The following is a 23,075-nucleotide window of genomic DNA, read 5'->3' on the forward strand; positions in this document are numbered from 1 at the left end:
TGTATGCATGTATCATTTTTGTTTTCGAAGTTATGAATGTTGGCAGTGAACTGGCTTGATTTCTAAATAACCTTAGTAGAGCATTTGGTCAGTTCCTGGAGAAAGGAATGTTGAAATTAAGTACCTAATCAAGAAACACCTAAAGGACAATGGAACTTGGAATGCTCCAATCCACATAAGAAGTCTATTTGAGGACATTCAAGGTAGCATGTAAACAATGGTGCTACCTGTAAAAACTGTGAGTCATGCATGGACATGTGACTTGCCCAGGTGACTCCTAAACTCCATCTTGGAGCTGGACTTTGCATAGGAGTGAGGAGGGGGTCTCCACCCACAAGAGAAAGTCTATTTAAACCCCTGGGAGACCCCTCCATTTTGTCTTCAGCTACCTAAAGAGAGAGCCTCTCCAACCCCCAGGATACTTGAAAGAAACTGGAACAAAGGACAGTGTGAAAGGGGTGTGAGTGATTGCTGGACCCAGGCTAAAAGAAGATTAGTCTGTAAAAGGGAGCATTCTGGAACTGGTGAGGATCTTATCTGTATTCAGTTTGATTAGACATAGATTTGCGCATTTTATTTTATTTTGCTTGGTGACTTACTTTGTTCTGTCTGTTACTACTTGGAACCACTTAAATCCTACTTTCTGTATTTAATAAAATTACTTTTTATTTATTAATTAACTCAGAGTATGTATTAATACCTGGGGAGGCAAACAGCCGTACATATCTCTCTATCAGTGTTATAGAGGGTGAACAATTTATGAGTTTACCATGTATAAGTTTTATACAGGGTAAAACGGATTTATTTGGGTTTAGACCCCATTGGGAGTTGGGCATATGAGTGTTAAAGACAGGAACACTTTTGTTAGCTGCTTTCAGGTAAACCTGCAGCTTTGGGGCAAGTAATTCAGACCCTGGGTCTTTGTTGGAGCAGACGGGAGTGTCTGGCTCAGCAAGACAGGGTGCTGGGGTCCCGAGCTGGCAGGGAAAGCAGGAGCAGAAGTAGTCTTGGCACATCGGGTGGCAGCTCCCAAGGGAGGTTCTGTGCTCTAACCCATCACACCGGGTTTACAATGGCGCCAGTGGCCCATGCTTATAAGGGGCCCCAGCCTGCTCCGCTTGCACTGCGCCCGGGGATCTCACTGGTTCCCCCCACCCACCACTTGCGCCTCTCGGCCTGCCCGCCGGCTGGCTGAGGGTTTCTCTTGGCCCTCTGGCCCCATCCGCCTGCTCCTCTCTGCCCCCTGGACGGACCCCAATACACCTCTGGCTCCAGGCAGTCTCTGCTTCCCACTACCTGTGTGGACCCCAGAGCTGAGCTTCCTGGGACTGGTACAGAAGCCCTGCCAGTCTCAGCCAGGTGGGGGTGCGGAGAACAGTGTGGGGGGCTTGGCTGGGCCCCTCCAGGCAAGTGTGTCTTGAGGGAGCCCTGCCAGGACAGGCCCTGGCTGATCACGTCACTCCCAAGGGGCCAGAGTGATTCCCCACCCTGGGACCAGCCCTGGCTGCGCTGCCATCTCAGCCCGGCAGACACAGTCGCCCTCCCAGCAGACCAGGTGAGTGTGGCCGGGAGGCAGGGCATGGGGGAGTGGGTCTCTGGGGTATGCGTGTGGGGGGGAGGGATGGGCTGTGAGGGGCAGGGAAGATCTGTGTGTGTTGAGGCACTAGAGAGTGGGGGTTCTGAGGGGGCGCTGGATAGTTGTGGTGGGGTGTGGGCAGGGGGGCGCTCGGCAGGAGCAGTGTTGTGCAGGGCGCTGTGCATTTATGGGGTGGGAGGCGCTGGACATAGTGGGTCCAGGGGGCTCTGGCCATAGGGAGTCGGGCAGGGTGTTGGGCCGGGGGGAGCTGTGTGGCATGGCATGGGCCTGCCCCTGAGGAGAAGGGGCATGCTGGCAGCACAGGGCCAGGTGGGCCACTGTGTGTCTGGCAACCGCCGGTTTGTAAATAGTGGCCTTGCACTGGGCTGGGCGGAGTGGGGCCACCCCTGCCATGCCATGCCCCATTGCTTCTGGCTGGCTCCTTGCTCTGAGGACTGATCTCCCTGTGCCATGTACCATTGCCTCCGTGGGGGCCCACAAATATGTTTGGCGCCGGGCCCACAAAAGATTAATCCAGCCCTGGCCCGAGGTAAGCCTGTGCCCTAATCCCCTGCCTGAGCCCCCCCAACCTAGAACCCCTTCCTGCACCCCAAACCCCTCATCCCCGGCCCCACCCCAGAGCCTGCACCCTCAGCCCAGAGCCCCGACCTCCTGCCTCAGCCTAGAGCCCCTCCCACACTCCAAACCCCTCTGTTGGGTCATGGGCATCAACAATTTTCTTCAACTGGGTTGCCAGAAAAAAGTTTGAAAACCACTGATATACAATATCTACTGAGTCACTCCTTATTGAATCTCCCCCAATGTGATGTTATTTTATACCACATTAACAAGATTCCTTCAAAACACAGTTAGTGACAGATCTCCGGGCCATCCCCTCTGCTCAGGAGTAGAGAACACTCAAATTAAAAAAAGCCTTTCTCAGAGCCTGGAAAGTGGGTAGGGGGAGGGAGAGAAGGGAAGTGCTATTTTTGCAACATTCTTCCACCCCTTCAGTGGTAGGGTGACCAGATAGCAAGTATGAAAACTTGGGACAGAGTGTTGGGGGTAATAAGCACCTATAAAATCAGGACATCTGGTCACCCTATTCAGTGGGGACAGTTAGAAGCTTATTTATGGGTTCTCAGCAAGGATCAGGCTCCTCAGAGCCTAGGGGTGGGGCTGGCAACCAGCTGCTCTCTGAAACATCATTACCAGCTGGCCCCACAGACATCCAAGTGTGAGTTATTGGGCGTTAATGCTGCAGAGTCCCTGCACAGCTGCAAGTGCACAGCTGCAGGGGATTCAGCCATTAGGAATCTTGCAGAGCAGAATAGAATTGCCTGCCCCTGGTGTGGTCATTTCTTGTCAAAAAGCACTGAGAGAATCTTTTCCTTTCAGATCCCCAGGATTCATGGAGTTGAAAGACTGCCCCAAATATTGTCCCAAAAGGAATGATTTCCTGAAAATGTAGGCAAAATTTGGGGAGTTTCCCGACCAGTGTATCATTTTCATGGGAGGGGATGTTCTAGTCCTGACAGGGGAATATTGCTATCATGTTTAATGTTCTAAAATTACTAAGCGAGAAGGCGGTCTGACTGCTAGGCTAGGAATTTAGAAATATCGCTACTAGGGCTTGAAAAATCCACTCACCCACAGCAAATAGCAATCTTTGCATCAATTTCTGCAGAACCTCAGCTTACATTTTTTTAAATGCCCTTAAAGTTTCAAACAAAATCTTCTAAACATAACCCCATGCAGTGACATGGGTCGGCAGGCTCAGACAGATGGCTCTACCACCCACACCACTGTTTGGGAGCAGGGCGAGCGCAACTACCTCTGTAAAGAGGGAACATGGCTGGCATTGCAGATAAGACAGGGGTGCTCAAACTGGGGGTTGCGAGGTTATCACATGGGGGGGGGGGGGGTCCTGAGCTGTCAGCCTCCACCTCAAACCCAGCTTTGCCTCTAGCATTTATAATGGTGTTAAATATATTTAAAAAGTGTGTTTAATTTATAAGGGGGCTGCACTCAGAGGCTTGCTATGTGAAAGGAGTCACCAGTACAAAACTTTGAGAACCACTGAGATGAGGTGCTCGGTAGGAGGGGCACAGCTGCTGCTGTTAGGAGTAGGTTCTTTGGCCAGCCTGTGACTTTGAACTGAGTGAATCATTGATTTTTTTTTTTTTTTTTTTTGGTTCCATGGGCAAACTGGAAAAAAAATGTTCATTTCAAACAGAAACAACTCATTTGTTTTTTCTCAAAACAAAAAAAAGTCATTTGAGTTGAAATGGAACATTCGGAATGTCATTTTGAATTGGCATTTCCAAAACAAACTGTCAAGTCAAATCTTCATTTCCTTCCTGAAATGTCGATTCAAAACATTTCAATGTTTTCACAATTTTTGTTTTCTGGCTTTTTTTTTCCAGGTCAAACTATTTGCCACATTTGACCTGAATTCATAAACCGTTTGGGTGCCTCCAAAAATGCATTTTTTGGTAAATTTACTCTTCACTGGGGGGAAAAAAATGCTCTGGTTCTATGTAGCTCCTGGAGCAGAAAGCTCTGCTTGTATGGGGGGCATCCTGCCAATAGTGCCCCATCAAGGGCTGAGTAGGGGGATGGATGGAAGCCTCCTGCCCTATCCTCCCACCAGAAGGTTGTATGTGTAGGGCCAGCACAAATCAATTTGTTGAGAAGGTAAGGGCTGTTTAGCATTGACTTGTTATAGGGAACTCAAACTGATTTAGTTTGTAGCTGGTGAGGAGGTAGCATTAATTGAATGATTTGGTATTTGGGATGAGGAATGCCATTTGTGGAGCACATTACATTTGTACAGGAGTTGGATATTTACCTAAAGAGCTTTACAAATATTAATTGAGCTTCACAACATCAGATATATACTAGGAATCCGTTCACCTATCATCGAAATGCAGCCACCTCTGTATGGAACACACGGTTATTTAAAGAGAAAAGACCACAGAATGGTTCAGGACAGGAAATGAAGAATACTACATCAAATTGAAATTGCACAGAGAAATTAGTCAGTGAATGTAATTGTCTAAGAGGGAACAGGGCAGAACATAGGGGTCAACACCTCTACCCTTATTGTATGCCTGGAAGATTTTTAATAATAGATGGTCAGGATCTCCCGTGGTGCTGGAACAATTTGTATAGTGGGGTACTGAGAGCCATTGAACCAAACTGTAAACCCTGTATGTGATAGAAACCACTTCAAGCCAGGGGTTGTAGCGGCATCTATGAGGACCTCAGTTATAGATCATATCTGAATGTACCCCCAGCAACATACACTGCCCACTGATAGCACGCTGGGTCACCCAGTGTTGATTCAAAAGGAGGAGTACCACCTATTAAGTAACCAAAGAAAATCCACTTCTGGGATGTATTTGTATAATGATTGTCTAAAAATTACACCCACAAGAACTATCAAGATTGGCAAACTAACAAAAACCAGTAAGAGACTGGAAGTAATTTCAGAATAAAAACCACAACTGACTGACGCTCAGTAAGTGTCAGGGAAACATAATCTGTTATTTATTACAGAGATTAATCTCATCATCCACAGAATTACCAGTATTCAAACATGGACCATGTCCATGCCAAGATAAACAGATTTTAATCAAATTCTAATTGGATTGCACCTATTTTGATTTCCACCACTTTTGCCCAATTAAACATAATCTTTATTGGTGTAACACTGAGTTGTTAATTTATCTGACAATTGTCCTTTTTATTCTACTAGCATAAAATTATATAGTTAAATTTGGAAGTGCTGAAACAGGATAGGAATTTAAATCACAAACATATTTACTAAGGACCTAATCCATTTGAAAACATCTGTAGCCTTCAGAGCCATGTGACTATAAAGAGCACTCACATTCTAGCCTGTAACATCTGACATAGAATGTATGTATCCTACCTCCCTCTACTGGATGGATTAAGTCCTGCTCAGGTTTTTGCAATTGTCTCACCTTTTATGACCAGATTTTTCTAAAGACCTCAGCACTCAACATGATAAACTGTTTGAAAATCTAATCCTAATTATGAGTGCTGAGTGATTTTGACAATATGGCATCTGGTGTATGGTCTTCCAAGGAGTAAAGTTCCAATTCAACTCCCAATAAACAGGAAGGTCAAAAAGCCCCACCATAACTGACCGCTAATGAAGATGTTTCTTGAGCTTAACTGGGAGAGGCTTGCACTTTTAAGAACTGAAAGTCCTCTGTTCTAGTTTCTAGCCCTATATATGTCATTTACTGATGACCATCCATTGTTTGCTGCCAAAAGAAATGATTCAGCTTCACAGCAGCGAGCAGTGGGAATATGTAAATGAGCTCCCCCATTTTTCTCAGAACAGTCAATATCCCCATGTGAGCAAGAGAGTTACAAGTGTTCTAGTGTTGGAGTAACTTCTCCTGTGTGTCTGCCAGGGGACAGAATGATTGAGGCCAGGCCTGGCCTGGCCTATGCTCAGACTATTTTTTTTTCAAGTTACTTATTTGTATTAGAAGGAACTTCTGTTCCATCATCTAAAAGCTATTTTACTGGAGTCAGAACTCCTCTTCTGCTATGTTTGGTTCCCAGGTCCTGTCAACTGTGTATGTAGGCAGAGCATTAATCTTTAAATTGCATAATGCCCTTCTTCCCCTTATCTGAGAATTTCAGTGAGAGAGTTTAGTATCTTTGGGGCATGAGCCCTTTCAAATTCTTCAGATTAACAGATATAAAATCAACCAGGTAAAACTCATATCCCCTCATTAATAGACTCGACTGATCATAATAAGCAAATCTCCATTGGCTCCATAAATCTGATAACTAATATAAAGACACCATGATGGGCCTAGGCCCAGTTCTGATCTCACGCACACTGGTGTAAAACTAGTGTATTTCCAGTGACTTCAGTGGAATTTGTTCTGATCTACACCAGCATAAGAGATATCAGAATCATATTGACAGACTTTGGCCATGCAGAGGATGACAGCTGTGGAATGTCTAATACAACAATTTATGGCAGGCAGAGGGGATAGATTTCATCCTCACAACAGGGAGGAGGATACACAGCTGTGAAACCTATGAACCCCGCAAAGCCGGAGACTATATTCTCCTGAATTGTAGCTAAAGGCTGATCCTAACAGTTTCCTGAATATGGTCATCTAGGCAAGAAGTACTTAACTTAATGCAATAAGCATATTTATAACTACATGATTTGCCTCAGTTATGCTTACAGAGCCACTCACCAACTGCAGTTTCACAACTAAGGTGCTTATAATTATAAATATTGTGCTTCAAGTACTGTATAGCTAGTCTAACTGCATACATCAAAACAAAGCTACCTTAAATATTAAAGTCACCATATATAATAAGGTAACTGGTTTTATCTTATAAATTCTATACAGTATTTTTAAATCTAATGAAAACATTCCTTTGTCACAAAACAAAGAAACTCCTCCTGGATTACTGTATGCATAAAAGCAATCAGCTCGTACAAGACAAAGCCACTACCATTTTTGCAATTCTTAAACCATCGGGAAGGATTTTTGCATACAAGCTTTGTTTACATAATCTACAGATTAAGTATTCACAACAAGCTCTGTATAAATATTCACCAACCTGACTTTCCCATGACCTCGTTCTTGATTGTTACCTGAAGCTGCTTCTGTTGACTTAGTTACTCCTATAAGAATTAAGATGTGTTTTGAGCTGACTGTAATTTTCTTGTAGAGAGCCAAGCCTGCAGAGACTGTCTGCAGAGCTGACAGTGCTGGAGTGAGCTCACAGCACACTGAAGTGTAACTACACCCTTTCATGAGCCTGCCCATGCCTTATAAGGAATAAGGCAACTTTTTTTCTTAGCAAGATTCCGGCTTATGGTCAGGGGTTATTTATCTTCCACAGAAACCAAGCAGGTCAAAAACCACCATGTGGGTTTACATGCCAATTTAGTTTAGTAATAACAGACCATTTCTGATACACTAAGTTGTTACAAACAAAATACTACACCATATGTGAACTGGCACAACAGGCTTCACAACAGTACAACAATAAAAAAGAAGCTAATTTACTTTAAATTGGGTAATGTGTCAACTTAATTAAGGTAAAAATAACTAGGTATTTTAGAGTGTGACTGGTGTCTAGAGGGCATGGGTGGTGTGTATGGTAGGCAGGGGGAGGCCTCCTCAAACAGCCTAGCGTGGCCCCGCCAACCCTCCACCCCCAGGCCAGGTCCCCCATGCAATTCTCAGCGCTCTGCCCTGGCTGGCTGGCTGGCCTGCCTCCCACACTCAGAGCTCAGGGTGGCTGGTGCTGAGGCTGCGCCGCCTGGTGCACCAGGGCTGGGGACACTGCAGCTGCGCTAGCCAGCACCCTGGGGCTGGCCGCCCCGCTCATGGGGCTGGGGGCGCTGCGGCCACACCGCCCGGCCACCCAGAGCCTGTATAAACAGAAGAAATAAGAATGTAAATCTAGCAAAATTGCCAAGTCATTGTATAAATGGATTTTGAACTGGGGAGTCATCCTATCACATCCCTCATATTAAAGTTTTCATGTCTCCTACTGGTTTGTTACACTATCCCCTCAAACAACCAGTTGTTTTTTGTTGCTGTTTTTTTCTTTTTGGTACATAGAAATTCAATTATGAACGTTTAGCACTAAGGACCTTTCTTTCCTATGTTTGTAAAGCATACTACACATCTCTGGCATTATCTAGATAGTGTACCTAACTTTACAGATCCAACAAGAGTTTGCCTTATATTGTGCAGTATATTGATACTTATCTTCAACTCCTTTGAGGCTGAAAAGAGATGTCCTCTTAAACAAAAACAAATTTTCTTTTGCCTTGAAATACATTCACAGAAAATTAGCAATGAAAAGATCTTTGAGGTCATCTAGCTTAGGGTTACCATATCTAATAAATAAAAAAAGAGGACCCTCCACGGGCCCTGGCCCCGCCCAATTCCCCACCCCAGCCCCGCCCCAACTCTGCCCCTTCCCCGCCGTAACTCCGCCCCCTCCTCCCTCCCACTCCCAGCCACACGGAAAGGGCTGCCCGAGCGCTACCGGCTTCACGGTTTGCCGGGCAGCCCCCAGACCTTGCGCCCCCGGCCGGCGCTTCCCCAGTGCAGCTGGAGCCAGGAAGGGGAAGCGCCCAGCTGGGGGCGCAGGGTCTGGAGGCTGCCTGGCAAACCATGAAGCCGATAGCGCTTGGGCTTCGGGCAGCCCCCTTGCCTCCGGACCCTGCGCCCCCAGCCGGGCACTTCCCCTCCCGGGCTCCGGCGACGCAGGGTCCGGAGGCATGGGGGCTGCCCGAAGCCCGTAGTGCTCGGGCAGCCCGGCTCTTAAACAGAGCCGAAGAGTCAGGGGAGGAGCAGAGCCGCCGCGGCTGGAGGCTCTGCTCCTCTCCTGACTCTTCGGCTCTGTTTAAGAGCGCTCGGGCAGCCTGGCTACCGGCTTCGGGCAGCCCCCATGCCTCCGGACCCTGCGCCCCCGGCCGGGCACTTCCCCTCCCTGGCTCCGGCGGCGCAGGGTCCGGAGGTAGGGGGCTGCCCAAAGCCCGAAGCGCTCGGCTCCAAAGAGTCGGGGAGGAGCAGAGCCACCGCGGCTGGAGGCTCTGCTCCTCCCCTGACTCTTCGGCTCTGTTTAAGAGCCGAGCTGCCCCAGCGCTACCGGCTTCAGGCAGCCCCCATGCCTCCGGACCCTGCGCCGCCGGAACCCGGGAGGGGAAGTTCCCGCCCAGCGGCTGGGGTCCGGAGGCAAGGGGGCTGCCTGAAGCCCATAGCGCTCGGGCAGCTCGGCTCTTAAACAGAGCCGAAGAGTCAGGGGAGGAGCAGAGCCGCCATTTTCCCGGACATGTTCGGCTTTTTGGCAATTCCCCCCAGACGGGGATTTGAGTGCCGAAAAGCCAGACATGTCCGGGAAAAAGAGGACGTATGGTAACCCTAATCTAGCTCACTCCTGGAGCCAATGTAGTGTATTTGCTAGGGCTTTGTTGCATATAGTTTAAGGTCTCAAAAAATCATTAGCCTTTTCTCTAGCAAGATCTAGTTTACTACAATCTTACTGTCAAGTAGTTATTTTTTGTTGGTATTGTTGTTATTCAGGCTATGTTTTCACTTTAATATCATTCATTTATTCCTATTTGAGCCAAGCTCTATCACCCTACATTCTTCTCTTTCCTTGGTTTTTAGATCCTTCAGTTGTTGGTGGACTTATGTTCTGACCTTTGACTTAGCTTAGTCAAACTATACACAGTTGTATGAGATAAACATAGTCTAGTGTTTAGAAAACAGGACTGAGAATCAGGAGCATAGGTTCTATTTACCTGCTGTGTTACTGGATAAGTCATTTAACCTCTCTGTGCCATAGGGTTCATCTTCACTGCAAAAAAAAAAAAGACCTGCGGCAGCAAGTCTCAGAGCTTAGGTCGACTGACCTGGCATGGGTGGCACATAAGCCGCCTGCTGGGGGAGTCTAGCCCCCAGCCCCACCTCCTCTGCCCCTGCCCTTTCCGCCCCCATTCCCCTGCCGGAGCTCCGAACCCCTCCTTCCTCCTCACAGCTGCCGGCTCCACTGCACCAGGCCCAGGCCGCACTACCTGAGCACCCTGGAGCGCTGGGCACCGTGGCCCCAGTGCCTGGAGGCCCTAACCGCTCCGAGTCCTGGCCGCAAGCCAGCTGCCCTAGCCCCAGCACCAGCCTGCTTCCAGGAAGAGGAGCAGCCTGCCTGGGCTGGGGCCAAGGGAGAAGCAGCAAGCAGGAGTGGGCCTCGAAGGGGAGCGTGGGCAGGGACATGCAGGCCTGTTTGGGGAGACTTTGCCTCTCCCAGCTACCTGGGCTTGTGGGGATCATACTACAGGGCTAAAATAGCAGTGTAGCTGTTCCTGCTTGAACTAGAACCCAGGCTCAGATTCTGGGCTTCAGTTGATCCAGGGTCTGAGACTTGCTCATGCAGGTTTTTTTTTGCAGTGTAGGCATACCCATAATTTCCTCGTGAATTAAATGGGGATAAATACTTTACTTATTGCCACAGGGTTATTGTCAGGCATTAAATGTCTGTTTTGCACATTTATTGGATAATCTAGATTAGTGGTCTCCAAAGTGGCCCTGCCAACCCTCCACCCCCAGGGGGTGCGCAAGAGGATCCTTGGGGGTGCGCGACAGGAGGAGCGCCTTTTTTTTTTGCTTTGGCAAAAATGGTAGAGCTGACGTGGCAGGGGGTGTGTGCTCAAAATTTTTTACTGATAGGGGTGCGCAATCAAAAAAGTTTGGAGACCACTGATCTAGATCATCTGGAAATAAAGAACATAGGTCATACTTAAAGGATGGGGGTGAGGGGCTTTCTCCTGGAAAGCAGAGACTCTGAAAAATATTTGGGGGACAGGGTGGATAATCTGTTGAACATGAGCTCCCAATGTGATGCTGTGGTCAAAAGGGGTAATTCGATCCTTGGATTCATAAACAGGGGAATCTCCAGTAGGAGTAGAGGTTATTTTGCCTCTGTATATGCCACTGGTGCAACTGCTGCTGGAACACTGTCCAATGCCTGAGTCCACAATTCAAAAATGATGTTGATTAATTGGAAAGGGTTAAGGGAAGAGCCATGAGAATAATTAAAGGATTCAAAACATGTCTTAGACTCTAGGAACTCAATCTATTTATTTTAAGAAAGAGAAGGTTAAGGGGTGACTTGATTACAGTCTGTCAGTACCTACACAGGAAACAAATATTTGATAATAGGCTCTTCAATCTAACAGAAAAAGGATAACACAATCCAATGGCTGGAAGAAATTCACTAGAAAAATTCAGACTAAAGACCAGGGATAATTTTTTAATAGTGGGAGTAATTAACCATTGGAACAATTTACCAGTGGTCGTGGTGGATTCTCCATCACTGACAATTTTTAAATCAAGTTTGGATTTTTTTCTAAAACATATACCCTAGGAATTATTTTGGGGAAGTTGTATGGCCTGTGTTATACCAGATGATCACAAAGGTCCCTCCTGGCCTTAGAATCTATGACCTGATCAGAGAATCTTAAACTATGGTTAATATTTCCTCATAAATCAGTCCCTCCACATTGGTAACCTTTTTTGCTCTTTCCGGAATTCCAAATGATCTATAACTACCCTGTTTCCCCGAAAATAAGACATCCTCCGAAAATAAGGCCTACTTACAGTTTTGCCTCTCGTTGTAATATAAGGCATCCCCCCGATAATAAGACCTCCCCGATAATAAGGCATCCACCGATAATAAGGCATTTTTCATTTCTGAAAAATAAGACATCCCCTGAAAATAAGACCTAGCGCATCTTTGGGAGCAAAAATTAATATAAGACACTGTCTTATTTTCGGGGAAACAGGGTATTTGTTTAGCTGCCCAGAACTAAGTATGCAGAATTCCAGGTGCAGTCTCACCAGATTCATGATTCACCTTCTTGGTCTATGCAGACCATAATTGCACTGAACTCTTTTCTGCCCGGTTCCATTGTAAACTAGTTTGCCATGTTCTATAATGCTATCCAGGTCTCTTTCAACATTGCTGCTTTCCTATTGTCTTCCTCCCACTGAATATCTATGTTTCATATGTTCCTCCCTGCTGCATTAGTTTGCATTTTTCTAAATGTAATCCCATTTGTGCAATTTCCTGATCATGATCTTTATTTCCTTTAGTATTATTTCTTGTTCCTCAGTGAAATATTTCATTTTAGTACAGTCTTCAATTTAACCACTTGCTGTTTAATACCTCTTTCTTATCATCCTTATAAAGCATGTACCTAACACGCACCTCTACATTTTGGTCCAGTTTATACTTAAAAAAAAAAAAAAAAAAAGTTGTCCTTGCTTATTCCATTTTAAAAAACAGGTTCAGCCTGAGATTCATTTAATTTATTTTGCTTTGTCACTATGGGCCTCACAAAAGTCTAAATTGGCTTTTTCCCCCAAAAATTTTTCCAGTAATCGTTAACACCAAAACAGCTTTATAGGTAGTAACAACGCTGATATAGACAAGGCATCAGCAATCAGTGGTGTTTCAGCCATTGTGTTGAATGGACTTCCTCTGAACAGGTTAAGGCCTGGTCTATGATAGGAATTTACATCAGTATAGCTACATCTCTCAGGGGTATGAAAAATCCACATTCCTGAGATATGTAGCTATACGAACCTAACCCCAAGTGTAGACAGTGTTAGGTCGACAGTCAACCTGGCTACTGCCTGTCGGCGAGGTGGATTACCTACGCCAGGGGTAGGCAACCTATGGCACGTGTGCCAAAGCGAGCTGATTTTCAGTGGCACTCACACTGCCTGGGTCCTGGTCACTTGTCCGGGGGGCTCTGCATTTTAATTTAACTTTAAATGAAACTTCTTAGACATTTTTAAAACCTTATTTACTTTACATACAACAATAGTTTAGTTATATATTATAGACTTATAGAAAAAGACCTACTAAAAACATTAAAATGTATTACTGACACACAAAACCTTAAATTAGAGTGAATAAATGAAGACTCGGCACACCACTTCTGAAAGGTTGCCAACCCCTGACCTACGCCATCAAACTGGGACGATGTATCTAGTGGGGTCTCACAGGGATCAGTCTTCATCTAGTACTATTCAATATTTTCATTCATGATTTGGATAATGGAATGGAGAGTATGCTTATAAAATTTGCAGATGACACCAAGCTGAGAGCAGTTGCAAGCACTTTCCAGGACAGGATTAGAATTCAAAATGACCTTGACAAACTGGAGAATTGCTCTGAATTCAACAAGATGAAATGCAATGAAAATAAGTGCAAAGTGCTTCAGTTAGGAAGGAAAAATCAAAAGCATAACTATGAAATGGCTAAGTGGAAGTACCAGTGAAAATGATCTAGTAGTCCTAGGGGATCACAAATTGAATGAGTCAACAACGCCGATGAACTTGGTATGTAAAACACAGGAGATAAGTGTCCTGTTCTACACTCTGGTGAGGCCTCAGCTGCAGTTCTGTGTCCAATTCTAGGCATCCCACTTTAGGAAAAATGTGGATAAACTGGAGATTCCAGAGGACTGCAACAAAAATGATAAAAAGTTTACAAAACCTGACCTATGAAACAAGTTTAAAAACACTGTGCTGTTTATATTTGAGAAAAGAAGATGGGGGAGGGGACCTGATGCTCATCGAATATGTTACGTTGTTATAAGGAAGATCATACTCATTTGCTCTCCATTTCCACTGACAGTAAGGCAAGAAGTAATAGGCTTAGTCTGCAGCAAGAGCGATTTAGGTTAGCTATTAGGAAAATCTTGCTAAATATAAGGGTAGTTAAGCTCTGGAATAAGCTTGCAAGGGAAGTTGTGGAATTCTGTCATTGGAGTTTTTTAAGAACAAGTTAGACAAATCCATCTGGTGTAGTTTAGCGCAGAGGTGCTCAACCAGGAGTAGATGTACCTCTGGGGGTTTGCAGAGGCTTTCCAGGGGGTTACTCCTGAGGGCATTCTGTGCCAAAAAAATAAAAATTCTGCACACAATATTTTAAAATTCTGAAAAATTCGGCAAGTTTTATTTGTCAATAAGTAAATGCAGAGGCTCCAGCATTGCACTACACGAAGGTGGGATATAACCCTGCAGCCTCCCCACCCCCAATCCCAGGGACACAGACTAAGTGGTGAGGCTGCACCCGACCCTGTCACAGCACAAGGCCTGGGCCCGCTCCAGAAACCCCTGGGACCCTGCCACTCTGAGCCAGGTACAGGACAGGCAGGCTCAACCAGGCAGGATCTAAGTGTGGAGGATCCAGGTGAGAGGATTCTGTGTGGAACAATCTGGGTGCAGGCAGCTCAGTCGGGGGGGTCTAGGTGGCAGGGGATCAGGATGCAGAGAGGCTCATTTGCGGGTGGGGGGAGAGGCTTCCAGGTGTAGAGGCAATGGGACTCTGCCAGGGCTTCCAGGTGAAAGTGGTTGGGGCTCAGTGGAGGGGTCTTGGTGTGGTGAATCTAAGGGAGTGCAGGGGTGTGGGGATCATCAGAGTGGGGGTTTGAGTACATGGAGCTCAGTGGGGGTGCTCTGGGTGCAGGGGTGGGGGTCTGGAGGCAGGGGGCCTGGGTGCAGGGGGCTCCAAATGCAGGGGTTGAGGTTCAATGGAGTGGGGTTTGGGTATGGAGGGCTAGGGGATTCTGGGTGTACAGGGTGAGGCTTGGTGGGGGGGTATGGGTATGCACGGGGGTTGGGCAGATGGGGGAGCAGCTCCCTGTACAGTGACCCCTCCCCCACATAGCTGAGGAGTGCTGGGGGCAGGAAGCCCTGGGGAGGATGCTGAGCTTCCTGCAGCTGGGGGAGGTTTTTTTGGGAGGGGGAGGGTCTGACAGCCTCAGCCACCTGTTGCAGGGGAAGAGGAAGTCCCATTCTCTGCTGCCTCCAGCCCAGCCGGGATTAGCAGCTAATCCCAGCTCAGGGTAGAAGCCACAGGCTGGGGTGTCCCCAGCTCTGCAGTGATTTACCTCTCTGCCAGCTGCTCGATGTACCTGCTCTGCTAGGGAGTGGTGCATGACTGCTCTTGCAGCCTCCATTTGCTTCCCTGTCAGAAAGTCATTTTTCGGTGGGGAAGCAAAGATAGATGGGGGGACATGAATTCTGCACACATGCACTGGTACAGAATTCTCCCAGGAGCAAGGGGGTACATCAACTCATCTAGACATTTACAACAGGCAACATAAAAAGCAATAGCAAAGTGAGTACCAATTTTCATTCAGACAATGACTTGTTTATACTGGTCTATATACTATATACTGAAATGTAAGTACAATATTTATATTCCAATTGATTTATTTTACAATTGTATAGTAAAAATGAGACCATAAACAATTTTTCAGAACTAGTGTGTTATGACACTTTTTTGTATATTTATGTCTGATTTTGTAAACAAGTAGTTTTTAAGTGAGGTGAAACTTGGAGGTACGCAAGACAAACCAGACTCCTGAAAGGGGCACAGTCAGGGCCGGCTCTGGCTTTTTTGCCGCCTCAGGCAAAAAAGCCTCCCGCCGCCGACCCTCCCACCCCCCCACCCCCAGCGCAGCAGGGGAGGGCACCGAGCCCGGCCGCAGGCCGCTCTCCCCAACCGGCCAGAGTGCCGGGGGGAGGGCGGCGAGCCTGCCGCGGCTCTGCTGGCAGCCGGAGCCCCGGGAGGAGGGCGGAGAGCCCGGCCGGGGCTCCGCTCTCCCCGGCGGCCAGCAGCGAGCTGGCCGGGGCTCCACTCTCCCCGGTGGCCAGAGCGCCGGGGGGAGGGCGGAATGGCGGCCAGAGCGCCGGGTGGAGGGCGGAGAGCCCGCCGCGGCTCCACTCTTCCCCGGTGGCCAGAGTGCCGGAGGGAGGGCGGCGAGCCCGCCGTGGCTCCGCTCTCCTCAGTGGCCAGAGCGCCGGGGGGGAGGGCGGAGTGGCGGCCAGAGCGCAGGGGGGAGGGCGGAGAGCCCGACGCGGCTCCGCTCTCCCCGGCGGCCAGAGCGCCAGGGGGAGGATGGAGCGCCCAGCCGGGGCTCCGCTCTCCCCGGTGGCCAGAGCCGGAGCACTGTGCCGCCCCCCTCCAGATGCCGCCCCAAGCACAAGCTTGGTGGGCTGGTGCCTGGAGCCAGGCCTGGGTACAGTAGGGTGGAAAAGTTGAGAGCCACTAGTCTAGCAGGCATTACTTGGGCCTGGCATAGCACAGGGGCTGGCTTTCCGTGACTTCTTGAGGTCCAGTCCTACATTTCACTGCAGTTTGTGCTGTCCACCACAAAGCAGGACTTGCACTGGTGCCGCTTCCCCATGCTACAACCAGCCCCAGTATAGGCAGCACCTGAGGTAGGGTGGCTGCAACTTGGTCCATTTACACAGGCTAGTGGCTTGGCCGCGCCGCGGAGGGGGACCCGCCTCCCCCGTTGCACCGCAGCTCGCTCTTCCGGCTCCCCCAGCACCGCTCCCCGCAGCAGCTCGCCCCGCCCCCACCGCGCGTTCCATTGCATCGCCGGGGGGCGCGAGGCTGAACCTCGGCGCGAGCGGGCGGCGCCATGGCGCTAACGGCCCCTCCGCGGCCCTGGGCCTTCTTCTCGCTGGCGGCCGCGGCGCTGCTGCTGCCGGGGGCGGCGGGTGAGTAACGGGGCGGGGAGGCGGCTCCGCCCCCAGCGAGCAGGGAGCGAGGCGGGGCCTCTCCGAGTGACGTGAGCGCCCGCCCCTCCGGGAGATCCTCTGGCCGCGCTTCCCTGGCTCCAGCCGGCGGCCCCGCCTAGGGGCCATTCACAGCGGGGTCTCCGCAGGCGGGGAGAGTCCGGACTGCGCCTGCGCTCCGCACGCTGGTGGCTCAACCGGGCGCGCGCGTCCCTCGCCCCTCGAGGAACGTCCCGGCGTGTCAGTCATCCCCGGCGGTGCGGGGGGGAGGGGGCATCTGCTCCTTCGCCTCGCCTCCCTCTGCAGCGCTTCTCTGGTACGGGAGCTCCGAGGAGCAGCTTCGTGATCGGGGCATTTTAAAATCGCCGAGTTGCTTAAGGGCCCTTGGCTGCCGGCTGGAAAGGCGGCCCCGTTTTCCCTCCCACGCCCCTCAAATACTGGTGAGCGGCTCCTGGCCATTCCGTCTTCTGCATCGCGCTCAAGCCGCTAGTTGTCCTCGCTTTTGTTGCTTCCCTCCTTTGCCACACTCTTAGTCAGGGATGCCTGACCTCGGGGTGCAGGAGCACCCCCTGGCTTGAAGTAGTTATAACAACCCAAATACATGGTTTCCGCCTTTAGCGCCCCCACTATGAAAATTGTTCCAGCACCACTGCCCTTAACTTTGGCCTTTTTCTCTCATTACTCTTCTCTTTGGTTCTGATCCATTTTGGATTATTCTTCCCCTTCCGCCAGACTCCCACCTGCAGTGCGGCCAACTCAATTTTATCAAGAATCTCACTGTGTTCTTAAAGGCTCAGCTTCTTGAGTTACTGTATGAAACTCTCAGTGTGCTTTCTTTCTTTCTTTCTTTCTTTTTGTTTTTCAAGGTAAATTTTTAGCCTTCCTGGTTCTCGAGAAAAGCTTGAAAATGTGTTCAAAATGTACAGTGAAGGTTCAAAACCAGATGGCAAACAGGAAGGAGCCAAAATGTGTATTTGGAATATCTCATGATTTTAAACCACTCATGACTTTTACACAACTGGGATTGGGAAACAGGTCACTTACTTTGGGAAGCATTTGAGTTGGACACATATCTTCCTTTTTTTGTTGTTTTTTGACAAATGTTTGTGTGATTCTGTAATCTAAACGTATTTTGACTCAAAATTCTCTTTTTCAGGAAAGCTATTAATTTGCAACCCATTTTACTTGTCAGACAATGAAATGTACATATATTGTGCTATATAACCTTATGTAGCCCTTCTGCCAGGTGCTGCCAGTAGCAACCAGGACAGGGTTCAATATCTAGGGGTTCCTTTCCATTGGTACAACACAGAACCAGCTCGAGCCCCCACCCAGTAACCTGGGACATTACACACCACCCCTGGGCACCTCTGAGAGGCAATACTTCCCCATTCGTAAGCACAGAGTCTGATTGTAGAAAAGAAACTTTTCATAAAAGGAGGGAAGTAACTCGGCGTTAATTTGGGAAAACACTGCGAACAGGATTCATAAACGTAAACCATGAGTAAAAGACCCACCCCCAAGTACAGTAACTCCTCACTTAATGTCGCCCCGGTAACATTGTTTCATTGTTACGTCGCTGATCTATTTGAGAACATGCTCATTCAAAGTTGTGCAATGCTCCCTTATAGTGTTGTTTGGCAGCCGCCTGCTTTGTCCACTGTTGCAGGAAGAGCAGCCCATTGGAGCTAGCTGGTGGTGGCTTGGAACCAGGGTGGGCTGGCAGCCCCCCATGAGCTCCCCTAAATTCCATGTGCGGCAGCCGCGCAGCAGGCTATCAAGTGCCGGGCATTTCAGGTGTCCCTCCCCCCACTGCCGTGTGCTGCTCCTGTGCTTTGCCTTAGAGCTGCTCCCAGGAGCCTCCTGCTTGCTGTGCAGGGGGGTGGGGAAAGAGGGATGCTGATGTCAGGGTGTCCCCCTTCCCCCACTCCTGTACCCTATCTCCGCAGAGTGCGGAGGGGGAGGGGGGATACATGACAGGGCTCAGGATGGAGGGAGCTTGCTGGCAGCAGCTGCTGTCTCAACTTGCTGATATACTTAAAAAGGCAGTGTACTTAGAGTAGGGTCAGCATACTTCAAGGAGCAATGCGCGTCTCTCTCTCTCTCACACACACACTCTCTTTCACACACATGCACCCCCCGGCACTTTGGAGGGAGTGGTGAACTCCAGTGGGATAGTGTGGGTTCATCATCCCGTTCAGTTTCCGCAGGGAATGTTTGCAGCCTCTGCCATGCGTCTACTGTGTCTCCTCCCTCCATTTGTGCTGCTTTGTAGAGTGTGAGGCTACATTAACAACAATGTGTTAACCGTTGAGGGCTCAGCCGAGTGTTAGTTCATCATTTAGCAGTAAGGCATTCCCTGGGAAATATCCCCCCTCTGACTCCACCACCTCAACCAAGCTTCACAATCATCATTGCTGTGTACAGTATTAAATTGTTTGTTTAAAACTTATACTGTGAATACTCTCTCTATATATAGTCTTTTGTCTGGCAAAAACCATTTCCCTGGAACCTAAACACCCCCCCACCCCCTTACATTAATTCTTAGGGGAAATTGGATTTGCTTAACATCATTTTGCTTAAAGTAGCATTTTTCAGGAACATAACTACAACGTTAAGTGAGGAGTTACTGTAGGTTGGGCAGCATCTAAACCAGGTTAAACCAGTCTAGGGAGGGCCCTTGATGAGGGCATGCAGCCTCCTGATTGGAGATACCTGTCCCCACTCCTCTTACTTTCACAGGGCTCTGACATTTGAGCCACCGGCTTAATGAGGTTCTTTCAACTGAGGGTGGCCCCCTCATTTGGAACAGGTTAAGCACAGTCCTGCTTTCCTGTATTTCTACAATAATTACGACATTGGTAGCCATATTTCACTACCCCTGCATTCTATAATAAAGTGATTTGTACCCAACACTAGACGAAGTTGATCACTTTGACACTGCTGTATCTGCTGAATATGTAAGCAAAGCAAGAGCAAACTGTATTTACCTAAATACACCCAAGTGATTTCCCATCCCAGCTAGCTGTCAGGGAAGATTCATTCAGACCCTGCTTACACTTATAATAAAACTTAATGTAAGAAAAATTGTTGTATACTTCGATACCATATAGATAACCTATTTGAAAACATTAGCAAAGCATGCTTTCTGCTGTAGCGTACTCAGAGAACTTCATAGTCATATATTTGAAAATATCCCCTTTCTATCAACTAAACAAAATTCATATCCCCCCCAATCTCCAAACTAAAAGTATGGTTAAATTAAACTCAGCAGTGCTTCAGTTTTGTTTAGTGGGCTATGATGTGGGCTTTATGTATGATACTCTGGTTTTCATGTCTTATATTTTCATCCTTGCTTAGTGATCAAAATGTGGGAATCATTTATCCTTGTTGTTCACAACAGGGGTGGCAGGTTTCTAGAAATTTTGGTGGTGTCCAGAACACCCAGAGCCCACCTGCCCAAACTCTGCCCCCCCTCCCCACCTGCCTAAGGCTCTGGGAGGGAGTTTGGGTCGGGGGAGGAGGTCTGGGGTGCAGGCCTGGGCTGGGGCAGGGGATTGGGGTGCAGAATGGATGCAGGGTGCAGGCTCTGGGATGGAGTTTGGGTGCAGGCTGCGGACTGGGGGTGCAGGAGGAGGGGTTGAGGGATGCAGGCTCTGGGACAGAGTTTGGGTTTAGGCTCTGGGCTGGGGCAGGGGATTAGGGTGCAGGCTCTGGGAGGGAGTTTGGGTGCAGAAGGGGTAAGAGGTTGGGCTCTGGGAGGGAGTTTGGGTGGGGGAGGGGGCCTGGGGTGCAGGCTCTGGGATGGAATTTGGGTGCTGGGTGCAAGCTCTGGGCTGGGGAGGGATGGGGGTGCAGGAGGAGGGGTTGAGAGGTGCAGGCTCTGGGACAAAGTTTGGGTGCAGGCTCTGGGAAGGAGTTTGGGGATGGAAGGGGGTGTGGAGGACGGAGGTGCAGGCTCTGGGAGGGAGTTTGGGGGTGGGAGGGTACAGCGCTTACCTGGGGCTCCTAGGCAGTGCAGGCCGGGGGGCCTCCGCGCGCTGCAACCCCCAGGCACTGCCCCCGGAGCTTCCTATTGGCCGCGAGGGCACTTGGGGCGGAAGCAGCTCACATAGACACAGACCCACCCCACCCCACCCAGGGGCTGCAGGGAGGGTCCAGCAGACACGTGGAGCGAGCAGGCAGGAAGCCGCTCAGCTCTGCTGCAACGCCAGTGGTGGGTGGGGGCCCTGGGCCATTTTAAATCACCCCGGGGGACGTGTCGGGGGGGAGAAGTGCCCGGGGGCAGAAGGCAGGGCTGAGGGAGAGACCCAGCCTCAAACATTGCTGGAACTGGGCCCCGGGCCATGCATATTCCTGGTATCCAGGCACCACGGGCCCATAGAACTCGCCGCTTATGGTTCAGAAGGCTATAAACAGAGTAATTACATACAGTTAAGATACCACACAGCTCTTCCTAAGTAAGCACATTTATTCTTAAGGTGAAAGGCTTACAGAGAAAATAAAAGAACCTGCACGCAGGCTTATAAGTTTTCCCCCTGACTCCAACAAGAACTTTGGCAGATGAACAGTCCCTGGGTTTTTCTCTGGTCACAAGTTCATAACACCTGTTAGCTAAGAACTATCACCCCCATGAATCTGTGAGTCATTCTTTGAGCCAGTTTGGTCATCTGGTCTGGTCCTCATGTAACTGGCAATCAGCAGACATTAGGTTTCTCCTCAGGCTACAGCTGTGAAAGGATGACTCTGGTGGTGGGAAGTTACCTTCCCCTTCCAAGTATTTCCTAGGAATCCCACTTAACATTGTTTGTCTAGCACATTGTTTCAAAGAGTCCTTTGAAGCTCATAACACTTCCCAAGATTTACATTAGTCATGTCTCTAAATTACATTCAATCCCACAATAACACATAAACATTTGGATTTTTTAATAACAGTAAAATTTAACTTAATTCAATGAGGTTTATCCAGCATATTGCAGGAACTTGTCATATCTGTCACAGCCTCCTCAGCAATATAGGCTAACAGAAGTATTTTATCTCTACATTGCTCATTCCACTGGTTCCTTATTGAACATCACGTTAAATTTAACAGACGAGAAAATCGTGGCCCTACTGATGTCAATGGCCAAATACCCAAGGTTTCATCTTTGGTCTTTATTTTCAAAATCCTCAGCGCGCTGGCCCCAGGATACCTATAAGACACCTTCTATCCAGGGCCTTCATTGCCCTTAATAGCCTTTTTTCTCAAGAAGAATGAAACTCTATCTCAAGTATGTTGAGATGGAGATTTCTTGACAGCTTGCCACAGATTGTGAAATTCACTCTTGCAAGAATTAAGCAAAATCACAAATGTCATCACTTAAAGCTTATGTCTTTTACCTTGCTTTTTCATAAAACAACTCATAACATTTTAAAATGTGCATATGGATAAAAAATGTACTCCCACAAATGTGAGGATGGAGAAGAATCTTTATTTTGTGGCTGTAACTCATCTGCTTTTTTTGGTTATTTTTTACTCTGACGGTGCTCCTCTAGTACAGTGAGGATGCAGTAGAAAGCTGCATGTCCTCTACAAAGTTTAGTTGATGTACATTATGTCAGCTTACAGCTGACAACTTTTGTATATCACAAGGGCACATACTCACTTGGCTGCTTGTGTCAGAACTGCATGGCCTCACCAAGAGTGGTTGTGTTGATAGAAATGTGGTTCTCCATGGGTAGGTATCCTAGTGTGCCCTGCGCCTCTGTCTGGTACAATACCTGGTAGGACATTTTCATAGTGCTTTGTGGGATACCACAAAGGGATTTCTGGGAACTACAGGTCAAGGTCCCAGAATTCCACTTTCTCCCTCCCATAATGCTTATTCCATCCCATAATTTTCATGTCATTAAAAATATTCCCACAGTCCTGCGCACCACTTTTTGGATAGGAAACTGGCTAGATCATCGGGCTCAAATGGGTAGTGCTCAATGGCTCCATGTCTAGTTGGCAGCCGTTATCAAGCAGAGAAGTGCCCCAAGGGTCGGTCCTGGGGCTGGTTTTGTTCAATATCTTCATTAATGATCTGGAGGATGGCGTGGATTGCACCCTCAGCAAGTTTGCAGATGACCTAAACTGGAAAGAGTGGTAGATATGGTCTCCCACAGTATTCTTGCCGGCAAGCTAAAGAACTATGGGCTGGATGAATGGACTATAAGGTGGATAGAAAGCTGGCTAGATTGCTGGGCTCAACAGGTAGTGCTCAATGGCTCCATGTCTAGTTGGCAGCCAGTATCAAGCGCAGTGCCCCAAGGGTCGGTTCTGGGGCCAGTTTTGTTAAATATCTTCATTAATGATCTGGAGGATGGCGTGGACTGCACCCTCAGCA

At 48.4% G+C, this 23,075-nt stretch overlaps 2 protein-coding genes across 3 annotated transcripts in view; one reads left to right on the forward strand and one right to left on the reverse strand.

Annotated features, from left to right (window-relative positions):
• GLIPR2 (GLI pathogenesis related 2) overlaps window positions 1-7,328 on the reverse strand; it is a 46,697-nt gene extending 39,369 nt beyond the window's left edge. Inside the window, exon 1 of the mRNA XM_054019232.1 lies at window positions 7,205-7,328. Coding sequence (XP_053875207.1) covers window positions 7,205-7,217 — 13 coding nt within the window. The 5' untranslated portion in view covers window positions 7,218-7,328. The remainder of the gene's footprint in view (window positions 1-7,204) is intronic.
• A 9,191-nt stretch (window positions 7,329-16,519) lies between these two features.
• LOC128831018 (zona pellucida-binding protein 1-like) overlaps window positions 16,520-23,075 on the forward strand; it is a 48,461-nt gene continuing 41,905 nt past the window's right edge. The window contains exon 1 of one of the 2 annotated variants that reach the window (XM_054017047.1): window positions 16,520-16,689. In XM_054017047.1, coding sequence (XP_053873022.1) covers window positions 16,611-16,689 — 79 coding nt within the window. In that variant the 5' untranslated portion in view covers window positions 16,520-16,610. The remainder of the gene's footprint in view (window positions 16,690-23,075) is intronic. The other variant, XM_054017048.1, reaches the window with a different exon arrangement.

Source organism: Malaclemys terrapin, chromosome 2 (genome assembly GCF_027887155.1).
Source record: "Malaclemys terrapin pileata isolate rMalTer1 chromosome 2, rMalTer1.hap1, whole genome shotgun sequence".
Lineage (NCBI taxonomy): Eukaryota > Metazoa > Chordata > Testudines > Emydidae > Malaclemys > Malaclemys terrapin.